Source organism: Equus asinus, chromosome 5 (genome assembly GCF_041296235.1).
Source record: "Equus asinus isolate D_3611 breed Donkey chromosome 5, EquAss-T2T_v2, whole genome shotgun sequence".
Taxonomy (NCBI): Eukaryota; Metazoa; Chordata; class Mammalia; order Perissodactyla; family Equidae; genus Equus; species Equus asinus.
Genome location: NC_091794.1, coordinates 90,759,109 through 90,777,226, shown reverse-complemented (window position 1 = coordinate 90,777,226; position 18,118 = coordinate 90,759,109). Strand labels below are relative to the sequence as shown.

The following is an 18,118-nucleotide window of genomic DNA, read 5'->3' as shown; positions in this document are numbered from 1 at the left end:
AGGTGTGGCCACGTGGGTGGAAATGGAAGTCTCAGGGCGGGGCTGGCTCCCGGCCTCTGCTTGGGCACAGGAAAAGCTCCCCGTCTGGGGAGGGGAAGACCCGGAATCCATGCCAGCCAGCCTGCCTGGGACGAGGACTCCTTGTCTTCCTTTCAGAGGGTGGCCCGGTGCAGAGCCAGCCCTGTGCAGGCCTGGGGGGGGGGGGGGTGTATGTATGACTGTGTGTGTGTCTGTGTTTGTGTGCCTCTGGCCCCCTGTGCGGGTCCGTGTGTACTTGCATGTGCACATCTCAAGGCTGCCAAGCCCCACAGCAGAGGAGTGCCCCAGACCACCCTCCCACACGGTCACGCTGAGGCAGACACGCACCATCCCAGGTAAAAATCCTCGCAGACACACTGCGCATCCACAGCCTTACAGTACACACGTGGGGTACAGACATAGATAAGTAGGCGCCCACAACCACACACAGACACACACAAACGTCCCTTCACACGGGGACATACACAGAGACACAGGCAGACACCCAAGAGCTGGCAGGACCAACCCCTGGGAGCGGAGTCCTACCCAAGAGAGGACAGAGATGGGCCTTCAAAAGGCTCACAGCCTTGGGGGACACAGATATGTGGGTCCTCACTGGAGCCCAGGGAGAGCTGTGCGGATAGAGGGCAATGGCAGGAGCACAGGGCCCAGAGGAGGGAGCCACAGGCTCTGCCAGCTTGGGGCGAGCTCAAGGAGGCCTACCTGGAGGAAGTGACAGAGTGTGCTTTAGGGAAAGGAGCCTGGCATTTCCCAGTCCCTCTCTCTCATAGGAATTGCTCTGATGTGTTCTTTTCTAACAATTAGATAAGACGTCAGGAGTCCAGAGACAGGAAGACGGGGTTGGGGGCATTTTGGAGTCTGCTCACTGCCGGGGGAGAGGCGCCGAAAGATCATACCTCCAACATCCATCAAGCTTCCCCACTAGGGCTCCTCCCCCCACCGCTCCCCATCCGCAGCCATTGTCCTACATCCTCCTGTAAGTCCCATCACTGGCTCCATGTCTGCAGCCACTACAGATCGCTGTTGTCCAGCCAGAAATCCTGTCCCTAGTCTCCAGGTAACAGTAAGACGCTCCCCTCCTTAGGAGCATTTCCTCTCCCCTACTCCATGTGGTCGGCGCAATCCCAGGACCCCAGCCCCTGGCCTCAGGCTGGACAGGACACTCTGCCTGGCCGCCATGGCACCCCATGCCCCTGACCGCAGTGATTGGCCCTGGATGGACAGGTGGCCCCAGCCTGGCCAGTCGATCTCCTTCTCTGGGATTTACCTACGGCCACTGGAAGAGAGAGGCTCTCATCTCCTGCCTCACGAGCTGAAACGACGTGACCCCCAAGCTGCCTGTGGCCGTGTCCACCTCCTACCCCCTCAAAGGACAAAGGCTGTCTGGCACGGAAGAGGATGAGCCCAACAGAGAGAGGCAGAGTGGCGAGGAAGGCAGCTCCGGCACCTTTGTTCCAGCCTCTGATGCAGGTGTGTCCTTCCCAGGCACAAGAGCCACCAAAGTCCCCTTTTCGCAGGTCCTGGTTGGGTTTCTGCCACCTGCCACTAGAGGAGACCTGATGCGCCCAGTACCCCTGCTCATTCTTCCTGCCATCTGTCCTTGTCCCCTCACCATCTCCCACCCAGGCCCCCTTCCCACCATAGGCACTTCCCCACCTGCCCCTCCCTCTTCCCCAAATCCATCCTCCTGAGCCGCCCTCCCTGCTCAGCCCTGCATTCCCGACCCTCCCCGGAAGGAGCTGTCCTAGGCCCTGTGGCAGCTGAAGGCCAGATTCAGAGGATTGACTTCCAGGCCCGGGTGGGGAAACTGGCCCTCCCTCTGTTAGCACCTCTGCCCCACTCTAAGACATTAACCCCCTCTCTGGTCTTCCTGCCTCCTGTCTCTCTCCCCTCTGACCCATCCTGCACTCTGCAGCCGGACAGATCTTCCAAAAATGCAAATCTGACCATGTCACTCCCCTCCCCACAGAACTCTGACAGCTCTCTGTGCCCCAGGGGAGAATAGCCTTTAGCCTGGCTACAGCTGGGATATAGGTCTGGCTCCTAAGGCAGAGACCCCAAATAACACCAACTTAAGTAAGAACGAAGTTCATCTGTCCCTCCTATAATAATTCACACATAAACTGTGGCATCAGGGACCCAGGTTCCTTCCATCTTGTTGCTCCATCATTCCTGGACTGTTGCCTTCATTCATGTGCTCCAAAACAGGACAACGTTCACCTTCCAGCCAATGGAAAGAGGAAAAGGTAGAGGAGAGGACACACCATTAGTCTTTAAGGGAACAACCCTGAAACTGCCTACAGTACTTCTGCTCATATCCTATTGGCCACATTAGTCACATGGCCCCCTAGATGCAAGGGAGGCTGGGAAATGTAGTCTTTCTTCCAAGCAGCCATGGCTCCTTAGCGTGGAAGGGAGGAAGAATAGATATTAGGGACAGCAACAGTCTCTGCCACAGCCTGGCATTCAGGGCCCTTCACAGCCAGCCTTGCTCTGGGCCCTGCACCTGTGCAGATGCTCTGCACCTTCACCCACCTCCTCTTTACTACCTCCAATTCTGGGAAGCCTTCGCTGACCACCACTGCCCCGGTCTGCATTAAGGGTCTCATATCTATTGATCACATGGTGTGGTGTAAGGGTCCATCCCCCACCCTAGATTGGAAGCAACTCCAGGGCAGGGACCACCACTGATTCAACTCTGTGTCCCCCTGACCAACACCAAGCCTGGAAGGGGGTGGGCATCAGGGAATATAGAATGAAGGAATGAATGAGAAAGGGAAGTGTCTAAATTAGAGATTTTCATTCGGTAAATGATTATTGATTGAATGAATGGATGGACCCCGCAGGCGCCTATGCGTTGATGCCGGCCTGATGAGGCAGGGGAGGAGTCCCTGGGGGTCTCACCTCCACATCAGCCACTCCCCCTGCCTGAAACTCTCCTGTCCCCTCTGTGACCGTCCAACTTCTGCTCTGCATTTATGTCTCTTCTTGAATGCCGCTTCCTGAGAGAGGTCCTCCCTGACTCGCCCTCGACACCAACAGCACCGTCACCCCCGGTCAAGGGCAGCCCCTCCGGCGGCAGGCCCACTCACATTCCACGGGCCCCCATCCTGCCCTTTGGAGCCCCCAGCCCAACTGTAATTAGATAATATGCTCTGCACTGATTCGTCCGTGAGACTGAAAACTCCAGGAGACGAGTCTCTCTCTCTCATCACTGTGTCCCCAGGGCCTGGCACAGTGCGTGGCCCACAGTCACTGGCCAGTGAAAGTTAAAGAAGGAACCTGACCTCTAGGAGCTAAAGGGGTTGATGTTTTTGTCCCAAGGAGGGTCAGGATAACGATTGTGGCATAAGCGGGCAGGTGGCACCAAGAGTCTGTGCCCAAGAGGCAGGCCTGACCAAGGAGAGGAGGGCCGAGGAGAAAACTGCTCACAAGCCCCCATCGCAGAGCCCTTGGCTCAGCCTGCTGCCTAGACAGTAACAAAGGGTTTGGGAACCGCACCTTCATCTCGACTGCTGGGAGGAGAGAGGGCCACTGGAGGCAGGAGACATTGGGACATGGATAGGAAGTTACCCAACTGCTCTGTGCCTCGATTTCCCTACTGTGGAAGAGGATAACACCGGTACCTTCCTCATGGGGTTGTTGTGAAGATGAAAGGGTTAATCCACGCACAGCGCCAAGCCACGGCTTCCTCCGTTGTAAACGTTTGCAGATACTACAAATGGGCAACGAAGATACGAAGATACGTGTGCTCTGGGCTAAGCCAGGCCTGAGGGAATCCCATCCACGCTCCCTGAGCCTCAGTTTTCTCATCTGTAAAGTGGGTGCCAATACCTAACCTCAGGGGCCTGGAGAGATGCAGGGAGACAAGGATGCAACAGGCTCGGCGCCGGGCCTGGCACCAGGGAATCCTCTCCCGTCCCCCAGGGCAGAGATGACAGGTGCGGGGCAGAGAACACTGCTGGCTGGCCTGCCGTAGGCTCGGGGCCGGGTGCGGGGGAGGGAGGCCGCCTGGTGAATAATCTCGTTAATGGTAATCATCACTCTGATGCTCGTTAATATGATAACACTGGGCTCCCAGCCGCCGCCTGGCTCGAAGCTCGCTCCTCTGCGCCTCTCGGCTCTGCCTGGCGGGGGGCTCCGTAAACACTCATTACGCTCCCGTCCCTGGGGAGGCTGCCAGGAGTAGCAGCTATTCAGGGCACGCAGCTCAACTCTGGGCCGTAGGCTCTGCTTTTAATAAGCATCATCACACACAGGCACACACATACATCCTCACACACACAATTGTGCGGCTCTTTCCAAGCTCCTCGTTGACCACTAATGATAAGTGCTCACGATGACTGAGCCTCACATCCTAACAGTGATCGAGGATGCTTATTAAGCACGTCCCACTTGCCAGGCACTGGCCTAAGCGCTCCACTTGTATTAACCCGTTTAATTGAAATGAGTGCTCCTCTTGTGTCCATTCTGCAGTTGAGGAAACTGAGGCAACTGCCAGTTACAAGACTTGTCCAAATCACTGGCCCATTGAGCGGCAGAGCTGGGACCTGGAGGCAGGGGCCTCCACGTAATTCTTCCTCCGAGAGCACCAGCTCATTTAATCCTCACGGCAATTCTGGGTCCTTATTCTCCCCAGCGCACTAACGAGGAAATGGACTCAGAGAGCTGATATCACTTGCCTAGGAACACACAGCTAGGTCCCGAGACCCCCGGGCTGTGTGACCTCAGAGCCCGTGCTACCACCTTCCCAAGATAGAAGCAGGAAGGGGATGCTGTTCTTCTTTTAGAGATGAAGAAACTGGGGCCCAAAGAGATGAGAAGACTTGCTCAGGATCCCCCGGGAACTGGTGAAGAGAGCCAGGGCTAGCTCAAGGGCCTGGGGTCTGGGCACCCTCTTCCCTGGGTCCCACCCTCACCCCCGCCAAGGAGCCTCTTGCTCAGAGATCTAATCCAGACGCAGAAGCAGCCAGCTCAGCCACAAGGGGCTATCACAGGGCATCCGGGGACCTCAGCCACTCAGTGCAATTCCGTGCCGCCACTTCCTAGCTGTGTGTCTCTCGGCAAGACACATCACCTCTCTGGGCCTGAGGGTCCTCAAAATGGAGACAACAACTGACACTAAGGGAGCATTCACAGTGTTCCAGGACCGTTCTATTTCAGTTTATCCTCACCACAACCCTAAAAGGAAGATATTTTAAAAGTCTGTGGTTTTTAAGTTTCTATTATTCTACAGGATTCTATGATTCCCACGTGGTCTGTTATGGAAGATTCTACAATCCTAAAAAGACCCCGTATCCCAGGATTCTCAGGTGCTGGAAGGTTCCATCCATCAGTCTGCGGGTCACCGCACTAAAGGATTTCATGAATTGGTGATTCCTTGAGCCTCAAGGGCAAGAGGCAATTCATCAGCCCTCAGCCAGCCTTGAAGGCCACCAGTGTCCACCTCCTGCCCTTGCCCCCTTCCTCAGCTATGACATCAGTGCCAGCCAAGGCGGAACAACCTGTCTCTATGACATGGCCTTGAATCTAAGGCCAGCAAGGACCGTGGAGGCAGCCGAGCGCTTGGTGGGTGACTCGCAGACAAAGGGCTCATGGACCCGCCTCTGCTGCCCTGGCCCGGCCTCACACACAATGGAAGGACCTTTCGAGGCTGCACCCCGCCCGCCCCCTCCCTCAGCCAGAGACACTCAGAAATGCAGCCGAGTTCAGTCACAGAGCAGGCGCCCTCCCTGCTCAGAAGGGCCCCAGCAAGGAGATGGGGAGGAGAGAACACACAGGCCAGCATCTCTTCACTCTCTCAGCCATCCTGACCTCCCTGCCTTTGCTCATGGCAGTCCCCTGCCTGCCACACTTCTCTCCCCCTCCCTCTGAATCCTTCAAGGGCCAGCTCAAGTCCCACCTCCTCCAGGAAGATGCGCCTGATAACTCTGACCCTCACTGATTCGCTCTCTCTCCAAAGTCCCATGGCATGCCACTGGGTGCCAGCGTGTGACTCAGAGATCCCAGAGTGTCCCTTTCCTCTCCAGGCTCCCCTCGCTGCTGCTACTGCCAGCGTGCTCTTTCTAGAACACAGATGTGACCTTGTCACTCTCTTTCTATAGATCTTGACTCTCAAGCATGGCATTCAAAACCATCCCCAACTCTGATGCCATCCTGTCTGACTTCATTTCCTGCCTCAGTTCCATGCTCTAAGGCTCGACGAGATGAAGTGGGGATCTGTCTCACAGAATATGTGGGCACCGGGGCAGCCTTTCTGAGACTGGAGCAGCTGGGACCCTGGCTCGATCCCAAGAGACGGATGTGGAGGGTCCCCTCCCCCACCTCCTTCTATACACACAAACACACACACACACATCCCCCAAGCTGCCATCAGGGAGTCCACCGGGTTTGCAGCCTTAGCGCGTTGGTACCATGGACAGCGCCAGAGGGGGCAGCTCCAGGTGTTGCTAAAATTCACCTGCATGCACGCAGGTCCTGGAGCATGCATGGATTTCATACAGCAGCCATCTGTTGAGCACCAGTTCCATGTCCCACCCCTGCTAGGCGTTACGGAAAATACTAGAGGGAAAGACATGGACTGTCACTGCCCACACAGAACTTACAGTCTGGTTGGGGAAGTGACTGCCCTGCCACCAACTTTCCACCTACCTCCCTGCGGGCTGCCAGAGCCATGTTTACAAACCACAAATCTGACCATATCGCTCCCTAAAAGGCTCCGTGGCACCCCTCCAATGCTTATAAAATAAACTCCAAGCCATTGAGCACGACATCCAAACCTTTCTCTGACCCAGGCCCAGCGACCTTCCTGCCCTCGTCACCCCCACGAACCCAACACTCCAGCCTCACTTGATTTCTATCCATCTCCAAACATCCTGGGGTGCTTTTGTCATTCTTTCACCCTCATTTAGGGAGCATTTCCCTTCTTCTTTTCACGGAGAACTCCTACAGAGCCTTCAAAACTCAAATCAAACATTTCCTCCCCCTCCTCAGTTAATTGCTCCTTCCTCTGTACTCCCAGAGGCTGTATACACGGCTCTGTAACCGGCACCACTGAACTCTGACTCATCGCGCATCCCCCTCGTCAGACAGAAGTCAGCTGAGTGCGTCTGGGCCAGATAGGAAAGCAGCGGCGGTTACCAAGTCAGGGGCTTTCTAAGAACTCTTGTTGATAAACCACAATGCCAGGAATACTCATATTTGACAATTTCAGATTTACTTGGGAGCCTAAAAATAATGTCAAAGCTGTGCTTTTTATGTCACTTTTTCACTCCAGAAAACTGTCTGCCTTGTCTTCGGGAAGAGAGAACATTATTTATTATAGAGACCATATGCCCAGTAATTGTTCGAACACGATTAAATAAAACACAGCCTCTCCTGGATCGCATGCAGGCGTGAGGCTCAGCCCCGTTCCTTCCACATCGTGACTGTTCTCAGGTGTCTGACTCCAGGCCTGTCTGCCCCACCCCAGCCTGTGAGTCCTCCGAGGGCCAGCACTGTGTGTCCTTTATTTCCATAGCCCTGGTCCCTAGCATAGTGCTGGCACACAGCAGGCTCCCATCAACACTGGGTGAATGATAAACTGGAGTGGGTCACACGGCCTCCACATCAGGCTGCCTGGGTCCAAATCCTCATTCTGCCATGTGCTGGCTGTGTGATTTTAGACACATTTTTAACATTTCAAAGAGCTCTCAGATTTCTTGTCTATAAAATGGGCATATGGAGGGGCTGGCCCCGTGGCTGAGTGGTTAAGTTCGCGCGCTCCGCTGCAGGCATCCCAGTGTTTCGTTGGTTCGAATCCTGGGCGCGGACATGGCACTGCTCATCAGACCACGCTGAGGCAGCGTCCCATATGCCACAACTAGAAGAACCCACAACGAAGAATATACAACTATGTACTGGGGGGCTTTGGGGAGAAAAAGGAAATAATAAAATCTTTAAAAAAAAAAATGGGCATATGGATATTCTCTATGTCATGGGGTTGTGACCACATCCAAATGGAACACTGTGTATAAAGGACCAGGCGTACGGCCTGGCCAAGAGTAAGTGCCCAATAAAGTTCATTGTCATTATCATCTCTGTTGGGTTGAATTGCGTGGTTTATACTTAAACTCGTTGGAATTCAGAGAAAAAAAGAGAGCACCATGAAGAAGAATAATCCAAGATGACTTTATGAGCTAACATTTATTATGCATTTCCTATGTACCATGTATTAATTTAACCTCAAGACCATTCTGTGGGATGGGTACTATGATTGTCCTCATTTTATCCCTCTAAGGAAACTGAGGCATGAGAGGCTACATAACTTATTTGAGATTAATTAGCCAATAAGTAGAGGAGCCAGGATTCAAACCAGGATAGTGTGACCCCAGTCTATTTCTTAACTTGTAGGCCACACAGCTAACCTCGAGAAAGCTGGAGGCTAAGCAGGGCCTTTAAGGACAAGCCAGAAGACAGAGGCACTGATGGTGCCTCTAAGATCTAAATGTTTCCTCCTGGCCTCCCTTTCTTCCTTATCCACCCCTATGACTAATGCTGCCTGGGGGTTCCCAGAGCGGGCGACGGTGGAGTAGGGCTGTGAAGGACCCATAGGAGTTTGCCTGGAGAACAGGGGAGAGGTTGTCAAGGTTGACTATACCATTGTCTTATGTACGCCCTCAGCCTTCTTGGAGTCTCTATGCCTCAGTTTCCCTATCTGTAAACATGAGAGTAATAAGAGTACCTACTGCGTCTCAGGGTTTTTGTAAAGATTAAATGCATCAGTCTGCTAGGGCTGCCGTACCCAAATACCATAGATTGGGGGGCTTAAACAGGAGACATTTGTTTTCTCACAGTCCTGGACACTGGAAGTCCGAGATCAAGCTGCCAACATGGTTGGCTTCTGGCGAGGGCTCCGCTCCTGGCTTGCAGACGGCTGCCTTCCCACAGGTCCTCACACGCCTTCCCTCTGTGTTCATGCAGAGAAAGAGCACGAAAGCTCCCTGGTGTCTCATCTTATAAGGTAAGGACACCAATCCTACCGGATCAGGGCCCTGCCTTTATGACCTCAATTACCCTAATTACTTCTTTAGAGGCCCCATCCCCAAATCCAGTCACCTTGGGGGTTAGCTTCCACATACGAACCTTGGGGCAGGGGAAACAATTCGGTCCATAGCATTAAGTAAGCTAATATATGCAAAATTATTTTATTTAATAAATACTTGTACCCTACTTACCATGTGCCAGGCACTGTTCTAAATGCTATGTGTATTAAAAAGTGCTTAGGACACGCCTGACACATGGTCAGGGCAATCCACATGTTTTTGTGGTTGTTACTACTGGGAAGACCATCACTGTTACTGTTGTGCACCTGCTGTGTGCCAGTTGTCATGGTGGACACTTAGATCTGCCTGATCTTGGGATCCCCCCAAACCTCTGAGCCGCTCTCATTGTGCCCACTATACAGAGGAGGAAGCCAAGGCCCAGGAGGGCAAAAAGCCTTCCCCAGGACAGCCAGGGACAGCTCACTGAGGCTGGTGGAGAAACCCAGTGTGTCCATGCCAAAGCCGGGGTCCTTTCCTCTGAGCCTCCCATGGCTGATGAGAGTCTATTCCAGTATTTCCAGCAAGACATGATAGAAGTCTAGACTTGGCCGGAGCCTTTAAAATGGGGGGAAAATGACCAAATCCAATGTCTTTCAAAGTGGGAGGCATAATCCCCAACCAGCCCACCTCCCAGGACTGATGTGAACAGCAAGGTCTAGGATTCCCTGGAAAGCGCTCTGTGAGCCACGACAGACCGCCCATGTGGGAAAGGCCGTTTCTGTTACTCTCTCTGTCTAAAGGCAGACACCTCTGGAGGAGGGCAGCAGCTAAAGCCACGGCAGTCATCACAGTTTCATGTAAATTCTTTCATCAGAGCCATTCAGAGAGTCAGTTCTCATAAAAGGGAAGGGGCGGAGCCCGCGAAGGTGCTGGCCAGCCGGAAGTGGACAACATAAATCCGGGAAAATACGACACTGTAGGAGTCCACGGCAGGAACGGGGTGGGGGCAGGGGGCCTGGGCTTGGAGTCAGAAGACCCAGCTCTGCATTTAGTGGGGGTGCAGCCCCTGGCAAGTCCTCATGCTCTCTGGGAATAAATTTTTTTTTTTTTAAGATTTTATTATGAAGAAGTATTTAAAATTTAAACTTAGAGTAGACAGAATAATAAATGCACCCCTATATGCCCATTACTCAGCTTCTACAATTACCAACTCAAGCCCCATCTTATTTCCTCTGTTCTCCATCCACTCGTCCCCAAATTATTTTTAAGCCAATCGCAGACCTCTCATCACTTCATCTGCAAGTATTCCAGTCTGTGTAAAGATAAGGACACTTTTTTAAAAAACATAGCTACAGGGCCTTTATCACATCTAAGAACATTGATGATGACTCTTTCTTTTTTTATTTTATTTTTTTTCCATCTTTACCAGGAGGCTGGATTCTTTTTTTTTTTTTTGAGATTTTATTTGTTTCCTTTTTCTCCCCAAAGCCCCCCCGTACATAGTTGTATATTCTTCGTTGTGGGTCCTTCTAGTTGTGGCATGTGGGACGCTGCCTCAGCGTGGTTTGATGAGCAGTGCCATGTCCGCGCCCAGGATTCAAACCAATGAAACACCGGGCCACCTGCAGCGGAGCGCACGAACTTAACCACTCGGCCAAGGGGCCAGCCCTGACGATGACTCTTTTATAACAAATATTCACTCAATGTTCAAATTTCCGCTTGTCTCATAATTAGCTTTTTTTTTTTTTTTAGAATTTGTTTGAATCAGGAACCAAACCAAGTTCCCACCTCAATTAAACATGCCTTTTAAGTTTAGCTATAAATTCCCTCTCCATCTCTCTTTTTTTTCCTTCTTGACAATTTCTCAGTTGAAGAAACTGGGTCATTCGTCCTAGAGAAGTGTCCGCTAGTGTGGATCTTGCTCAGAGAGCCACTGTCTTCCTCTGTGAGGTGGGGGACTCACTCCCTCCAAGGTTTAAGTGAGATAATGTCTGTGAGTGGAAACTGACAAGTGAAAGGCCCCCCCAAAATGTCATGTGTTAATATACATTTTGAGCCTTTCAATACTCTTTTGCTTCTGTTTTTCTGATGATATCATTGAGGTTCAGAGAAGCTTAGGAACCTGCCCATGCTCACACAGCGGGCTAACGGCAGACGGAAACAGCAGCGTGGAACTGAAAGAACTTGGACTTCTGGCAGAGATCCAGCCTTGAATGCTGCCACTTCCTTCAATAGCTTTGCAGCCTCGGTTTCTGCTCTCTGAGCCTCCGTTTCTTCATTTGAAAAGCCTGGCCAGGAGGCCAGACCTGCGTGAGGCTGGAGTGAGTCACATGAGAGGAGCCGCTGTTGGTGGGTCTGGTACCGTCAGGGCCTCCCCCATCTCTTTCACCGTCTGCTCTGCAGCCCTCGCTCCTCCACTCCCATGTCAGGCCCAGCCTGCTTCCTCCCTGAGTGTGGACAGGGCTCGCAGCTCTGGCGGTGGTGAAGCTGGACCCTCGGTCCGCCCGGGCCCACCCTCAGGCTGGAGGAGACAGGGTGGGCGGCCCTCAGAAGCTGAGCACGCTCTGTTCTTGGGGCAGCTTGGGCAGGCGGCTGTGACCTCTTGGGCTGTGGGAAACAATCAGCTATTCTGCCTCCTTCCCCTCTGTTCTGTTGCTCATCCTTTGGGCCAAAGGGCCCAGAGGGGAACGCTCCACCCCCAGCAGTGCCCAGCCCTCTGTGCAGCCCACAGACACGATCTCCAGGCATCGGCCTGGGCTCTAACAGGCCTAAGTCATCATGCACACCAGAGCTGACACCAATACTGTGACTTCGCCCCAGGCTCAGAGGATTCACCCCTCCCATAGGCAGCATGCTGGGCTCTGTAAACAGTAACAGTAACAATAATGGCAACAGTGATAACAATAGCTCACACTTAGAGAGCACCCACTGTATGCCAGGCCGGCTTCTAAGCACCATGCAGAAGAGGCAGGCACTACTATTGGCCCCATTTACAGGTGACGACACTGAGCACTGAGTCTGAATATCTTGCCCAGGGTCACGCAGCTCGGCGGCAGCAGAGCTGGGGTTTGAATAAAGGTTTGCCTGCTGAACGACGGACACGACAAAGAAAGGGATTAAGTCCAGCTGTTGGCTGCCACATATGCCCAGCTTCATGCTAGTTGCTTTCAATATATTATCTCATTTAATCCTCACAACAGCTTCCAAATATCGACCTTATTGTCCACACTTGCATGCGAGGAAACAGGCTCAGAGAGGTAGAGCCATGTGCCCAAGTGCACACAGTGGGTCCACTTGACTCCACGCTCATACCCTTCCCACTCTTCCAAGCTGAGAATAAAATATGGATGCACATCACTAGAATTCAGATGAGGAGGGAGAGATGACCACAGGCTGTAGGAACCAGAGGAGGATGATTTCTCTTCTGAAAGCTTCCTGGACGGGGTGGGGGCCATGTCGTGAGCTGGGCCTTGAACGGATGCCTCCATCACAGCAGGCTTCGAGTGGGGCCCGGTCCTCTGCTGGAAGCTTGAGGCAGTGAGGCTGGCCCCTCCACCCCATTTTATAGTTGTGCAGCCTGCGGCTCTCGGGCATAAGTTGTCCGAGGTACCGCAGTGAGGTGCCGGGCCTCGGGGCACCGTCCCTGAACTGTCTGGAAATGAGGGGCATGAGGGGGCGGCTTGGAAGGGGTGGCTGAGGAGGAAAGACACGCACTCCCCAGATCAGCGTCATTACATAGTCTGAGACTCTGGTCATCGTCTGTCTCCCCAGGAGACTGTAAGAGCTCTGAGAACAGGGCTGGTCTGTCTCGGCAACCTTCCATCTACCAGTTCCAGGGCAGACACTCATGAAAGTTTAGGGCCGGGAGGGAGGGAGGGGGAGAGAGAAGGATGCATAGGATTTTATGCCAAATCCAGGGGCCTTGACTCCAGCCCACCCCAGAACCATCAGGACCCTGTCTGAGTGGCATATTTTAAGAGGAAGAAATTTCTAGAAGAAATACTGGTGGGACACGGAGAGGTTTCCCTTGAGGAGGGATGTTCATGACCGCGACACTCATGCCTAGGGGCCATCCCACAGCAAGGGGGCAGAACCCAGCGTGCCCCTGCACAAGGATGATGACCGGAGGAGGGAAACACCAGAGAGGCAGCTTGGGTTGAAAATAAAGGACTTCTCATCAGGCAGTGGCCCACTGCCCCAAGGTGCACCAAGACCGCCACAAGAGGTGTGCTGCGTGGGCAGGGACGTCCCCTGCTGAGGCCCCAAAGAAGGGATTTTACACCCAGGGCCCAGGGATGGCTCTAAGGCCCTCCCAGCTCTGTGACCCTGGGACCCTGGAGAGAGTCTGTGGTTCCAGGCCCTGGAGCTCCTCCCATCCCCAGGTTCTGTTCTGTCCCGACACCACCATCCAAGACCCCGTGAGCTGAGGCAGACCGTGCCAGGCACATTGCTAGATGCTCTTTCTCATGGAATCCTGGCCACAGTCCATCTGGGGGCTGTTGTTCATTGTTATCCCACTTTACAGGTGAGGAAATTGAGGCTCAGAGAGGCCAAGACGCTTCTCCAGAGTCAGAGCTGGGACACGTGATCTGGCCTTGAAAGCAGGCCTGTGAGACCGCAGGGCCAGCCCCCTCGGCTGGTCAGGCTCCAATATCCTGTGGTCCCGAGATTCTCTTTGTGGCCTGAAACCACAGTTCTTCCCCCAGGAGTGGACCACAGGGCCCCCACAGCCTTGGCCCCACCCAACCGCAGCCCCCACCCTAGCCTTCCCACAGTCAGCTCCGTGGTTTCCCGGAACACACTCAATCAACAGCAGCTCTCACCACAATGATTCCCACGAGGGGCTGTTGGTCAGTTCTCCTTGCTTGCTTCTCAATTTCTTCTAAAAAGGAAGGTGGCTGAGGCCTAAGGGGGGCCGTGGGCTGCCCCTCCCCAAATGACCTCCATGTTTATCTCACACTCTGGCCACAGGACGTCGTTTCAGTTTAATTTTATTTCCTCTTATAAATGGGCACAGCACGGGAAGTGTTAAAAAAGAAAAAAACGAACAAAAAACAAAAACAAACAGTTCCTTCACAAGGTGGGGACAGGTGGCCCCGTGGGACAGACGCCTGGGTCTCTTTCTCAGTCTTTTTCCTCTGCTTTTCCTTACTTAAGGTTTTGGCCATGAACTCAGGACAGGTATGGTTAATAAACGGGTTATGGGGAGAGAGAGGGCAGGGAAGGCCTTGGGGAGGGAAGGACAAGCTGCCACCCACCCCAGGGCGGGTTCTTGGAGGGCTCTGTACAGGAGAAAGGATGCACAGGAGGGACACTGTCTTCAGGGGGCTCTCTGGAGCCACGCTGCCTACGAAAAATATTTACATGCATTTGCCACGCTGGGACCGGGGGGCACTGAGCTGCCAGGTGGGCACCTGGGAGATACCAGGGCTGTCAGTCCTCAGACGGCAACTCCGGGGCCCAGTCTCGGCGTCTCTGTAAATCTGTACAGTCTGTGGGCTTCTATTTACAGGCTGGAGGCCTAGGAAGCAGGTCCAGGGTGGTGGCTGTCAGAAGAAACGCAGGAGAGCCGAGGTGGCGGCCACTCCTGCCCCGAGAAGCAGAGATGAGTCTGCCCCCTGTGCCCAGGGCCCCAGCCTGGAGGACTGGACAGATGGCTTTGCCAACCCCAGGGGGCTCCAGCCTGGGCACCCCAAGCCACTGCCCGCAGACCTGCCCGGCCCAGCCCTGGCTACCATCCACCCACCTCCAGCGAACAAGGGGACCAGACTTTCAGGATCCGTATCCCCTCCGGGCCCCTGGGGAGACAGCCCGGGTTCCAGAAGTCACAGCTGGGGGTGGCCCCAGCCCACCTCATGCTCTCCCACAGCCGAGGCCCCAGAGATTCACAAGCTATACAAGCTCCTCCTTTGGAATCAGCCGTGCTTCCAGGAAGTGCCAGGGCCCCGGAGGACCCCCTCCCCAGGAGCCCTACGGAGTCTGGGGACCTGCATGGGCAGCCTTGCACACATCACACAACGTGTCAGGCAGGGTGAGGCTCCGCACCCACACTGCACCTACGAGAGCGCCAGCTCGCCCTTGTAACCGACCTCACTCTCTTGCATCGCCTTGCCTGAGCTGGGCTGGCCGGACTGTGTTAAACTTCATGAGGATAAAGCCTGGACATTTGTCTTGGGTCCAAAGCTCTATGAACAAGGCCCTCGACCTCGGCCTCATCTCTCAAATGCTAAGGACACAGACAAGAGGCCAGTGCCAGGAGGCGAAGCCCCAGGCCCCAGGTTAGAAACCAGCCCTCAGGATGCAAGGAGCCAGGCCTGCTGGGGCCAGGCTGGACCCAGGCAGGCCCCTCCAAGCCCACTCCAGCCAGCCTAAACCCAGCTCATCCATCCTGTGCTGGACCCGCCCCCACCACAGGCTTCAGCCCCAGGCAGAAGCCGCACCCACTGCTGGGTCTCCTACCCTGTCCCAGCATCCCTGGACTGTCCGGGTCCTCTCTCCTCTATGCTCCCTGGTTTCTCAGCCTCGGCCTGCCCAGGCCTTCTCACCTTAGCTGCTGTCCCCACGACAGTAGCCCACCAGGGGGCAGGAGAGAGGGAGGCTGGGACTTTGGTCTCCCCCATGCCCAGCCCTTCTGCTCCAGGAATGACTGAGGCCAGGCCACGCCAACAGATCCTGGGCCCAGGAGGCCTCCTCCCACTCCCTCCCTCCCAAAGGCTGGGACCGGCTAGTCTCAACAGCATCCAGGCCCTGCCAGGAAGGGCGCTGGGCCTGAAAGATGGAGTCCAGCCTAGAAGCAGGACAGGTGGAAGAGGCAGGCCGTGGAAGCTCCCTGGAACCTCCCCCTCACTATCTCAGGCACCCCCGCCCCTTCCCCTGCACAAGTCTGTTGCCAGGGACTCTTAAAAAGGGAACAGAAATAAAACCTGGGTTCCTGACTTTCATGTGGGTTGCGGGTGAGGGGTCAGGGTGAGCCCCAGCCAACCACAACTCAGACCACAGCCCTGGGCTCCAAGGGCCCCTGCTAAGCACACCCCCACAAAAGAAGATTTGTGACCCCACATTTAAAATATCTACGGAAGTGGCCCCACTTGCAAGGGTAACAAGGAAGGGGGAGGTGGGCCGGGGCCTGTGACCCCCAACCCCTGCCTGCTGTCAGCCCTCGGCCTGGGGCAGTGCGGCTGGACGGGCTGCAGCCAGGAGAACCAGCAGGTGGTTAGGCCAAACGAGCGGGCAGGTGTCCTCGGGTGGGGCCCGGGGTGACCCCAGGGTGGGCTGAGGTGGGCCTGGGGCCAAGGGGAGAGGGTGCAGAGGGCCCGGCGGCGGGCCCCCCTCACAGGCACTTTGGAGACTTGTGTCCTGGGAGGCAGTCAGCCCCGAGCTCAGAGCCGGAGGGGGATGCAGGGGAACCAGGAGCCAGACCACATCCGCCCTCCCCACCCACGGCCTTTGGTCCTGGGAGGCCCAAGCCCCTGCCCAGCCCAAGGCCAAACTCCAGGCATCAGCCTACAGGGCTCCCAGCTAGTGGGGACTGGCCCCCAACCACCCCTCCGCAGGCTACAGAGGGGAGGCAAGCAGGCAGGAGTGACGCCAGGACGACCGGAGGGCAGTGCCCTGAGGGGGCTTGTGGCAACATCTCCCCACCCACACTTTCCTCCGGAAAGGGTAAGTGCCCCCATCATCCTCCAGTGTAAGAGCGGGTTGCACGAGGTGAGAGTGTGCATCCACACGGGATTGTGTCTGACACGCTGGGGTTGGTGACAGTGCAGTTGGTGTGGGCGTCATGGTGAGGACTGAGTGTGACAGGGCAGCTCAGGGACCCAATATGGGCTGATTGTTCCGGCCTGACTCCACCCTCCCCAGGAAGCCTGAAAGCTGGAGACGTGTCGGGTGCCCGATGACGTGTGGCAGGCTGGGGGGACAGAGAGGGAAGCAGGCCACACTGTCACCGCTGGGCAACAATCACTAGTGACTTGCACTGTCATGAGCATTTGGGGTGCGTGAGAAACACATGAGAATAAACATCTTTGGAAGAACGTGTGTGTGTCTGTAACACGTCTTGATTGGCTGGGTGGCCAGGATTGAGCATGATTTTGTCACTGCACGCTGCTGTCTGTGTGTGTGACCAAGTGTGTGACCGTGTGGGAGATGGTGTCTGTGCAGAGTCCGCTTGCGGGAGGCAGGTCCAAGCAGCCCAGCTCCTCCTCACCGGGGGCTGCCAGGGCACCTCTGGGAAGCAGATGCCTCAGGGGCAGACTGGGAAGGAAGTGAAGCCTGTGGGTGCATGTGTATCAGGGGGGTGAGGGGAGAATGACCCCACAACCCCAGAGAGGCCAGAACAAAACAGGCTGGCAAACAAGGGCTACCCTCTCACCCAGGCAGAGAGGGGCCCTGGGACAGGAGCAAGAGGCTGCAGGGTCTCGATTTCACGGGCTGAGCTTGCCAAATGCTTGTCCTGGAAACCAGCCTGAGGCCCTCTCTAGCCCCAAAAGGAGACCTCGGCCAGCCCTGTGGCCCAGGCCAGCTTGGGGCTCAAGCCCCACCCCTTCTTCCACCAGCCAATCAGGAGCTTCCTTCCTCCTGTCCATCTGACATGAGGTCCTGAAGCCCCAGGCTGGTGGGGGGGGACAAGAGATGAGCTCGTAAGGGCACAGTCTGGGGCAGATGGCAGCGCCCTCTGTCCCCTGGGGAAGATCTGTGTGAGGCTGGCAGTCTGGGCAGAACTGGGCAGGCAGGCAGAGATGAACCAGGGCCAGACTCCATCCCTGGCCCCATCCCAGGCCAGGGCTGGTGGGACCGGGCTGGGGACAGGGCAGAGGGGTGGCGCTGAGGCTACGGGGAGGCACAGTGGCTCCACTAGGCGTAGAACTCCTCCTGCTTGTCAGGCTTCTGGTACGTGACGCTCGCCTGCTTGGGCTCCTCCAACGTATAGCTGCCTTCATCCTTCTTCTTCATGCGGTAGATGAGCAGCGTGACCAGGAAGGCAGCGAAGAGGGCGCCCACCACCCCACCCACAATCACAGCTGCAGAGGAAGAAGGCAGAGGTCAAGGGCCAGAGG

The 18,118-nt window shown here is 55.3% G+C and overlaps 1 protein-coding gene across 1 annotated transcript in view; it reads right to left on the bottom strand.

Moving 5' to 3' along the window:
• Positions 1–14,036: 14,036 nt before the first annotated feature.
• The window catches only part of SDC3 (syndecan 3), a 38,201-nt gene continuing 34,119 nt past the window's right edge, over positions 14,037–18,118 (bottom strand). The window contains exon 5 of the mRNA XM_044769282.2: positions 14,037–18,082. Within this exon, the coding sequence (XP_044625217.2) occupies positions 17,916–18,082 (167 nt within the window). The 3' untranslated portion in view covers positions 14,037–17,915. The remainder of the gene's footprint in view (positions 18,083–18,118) is intronic.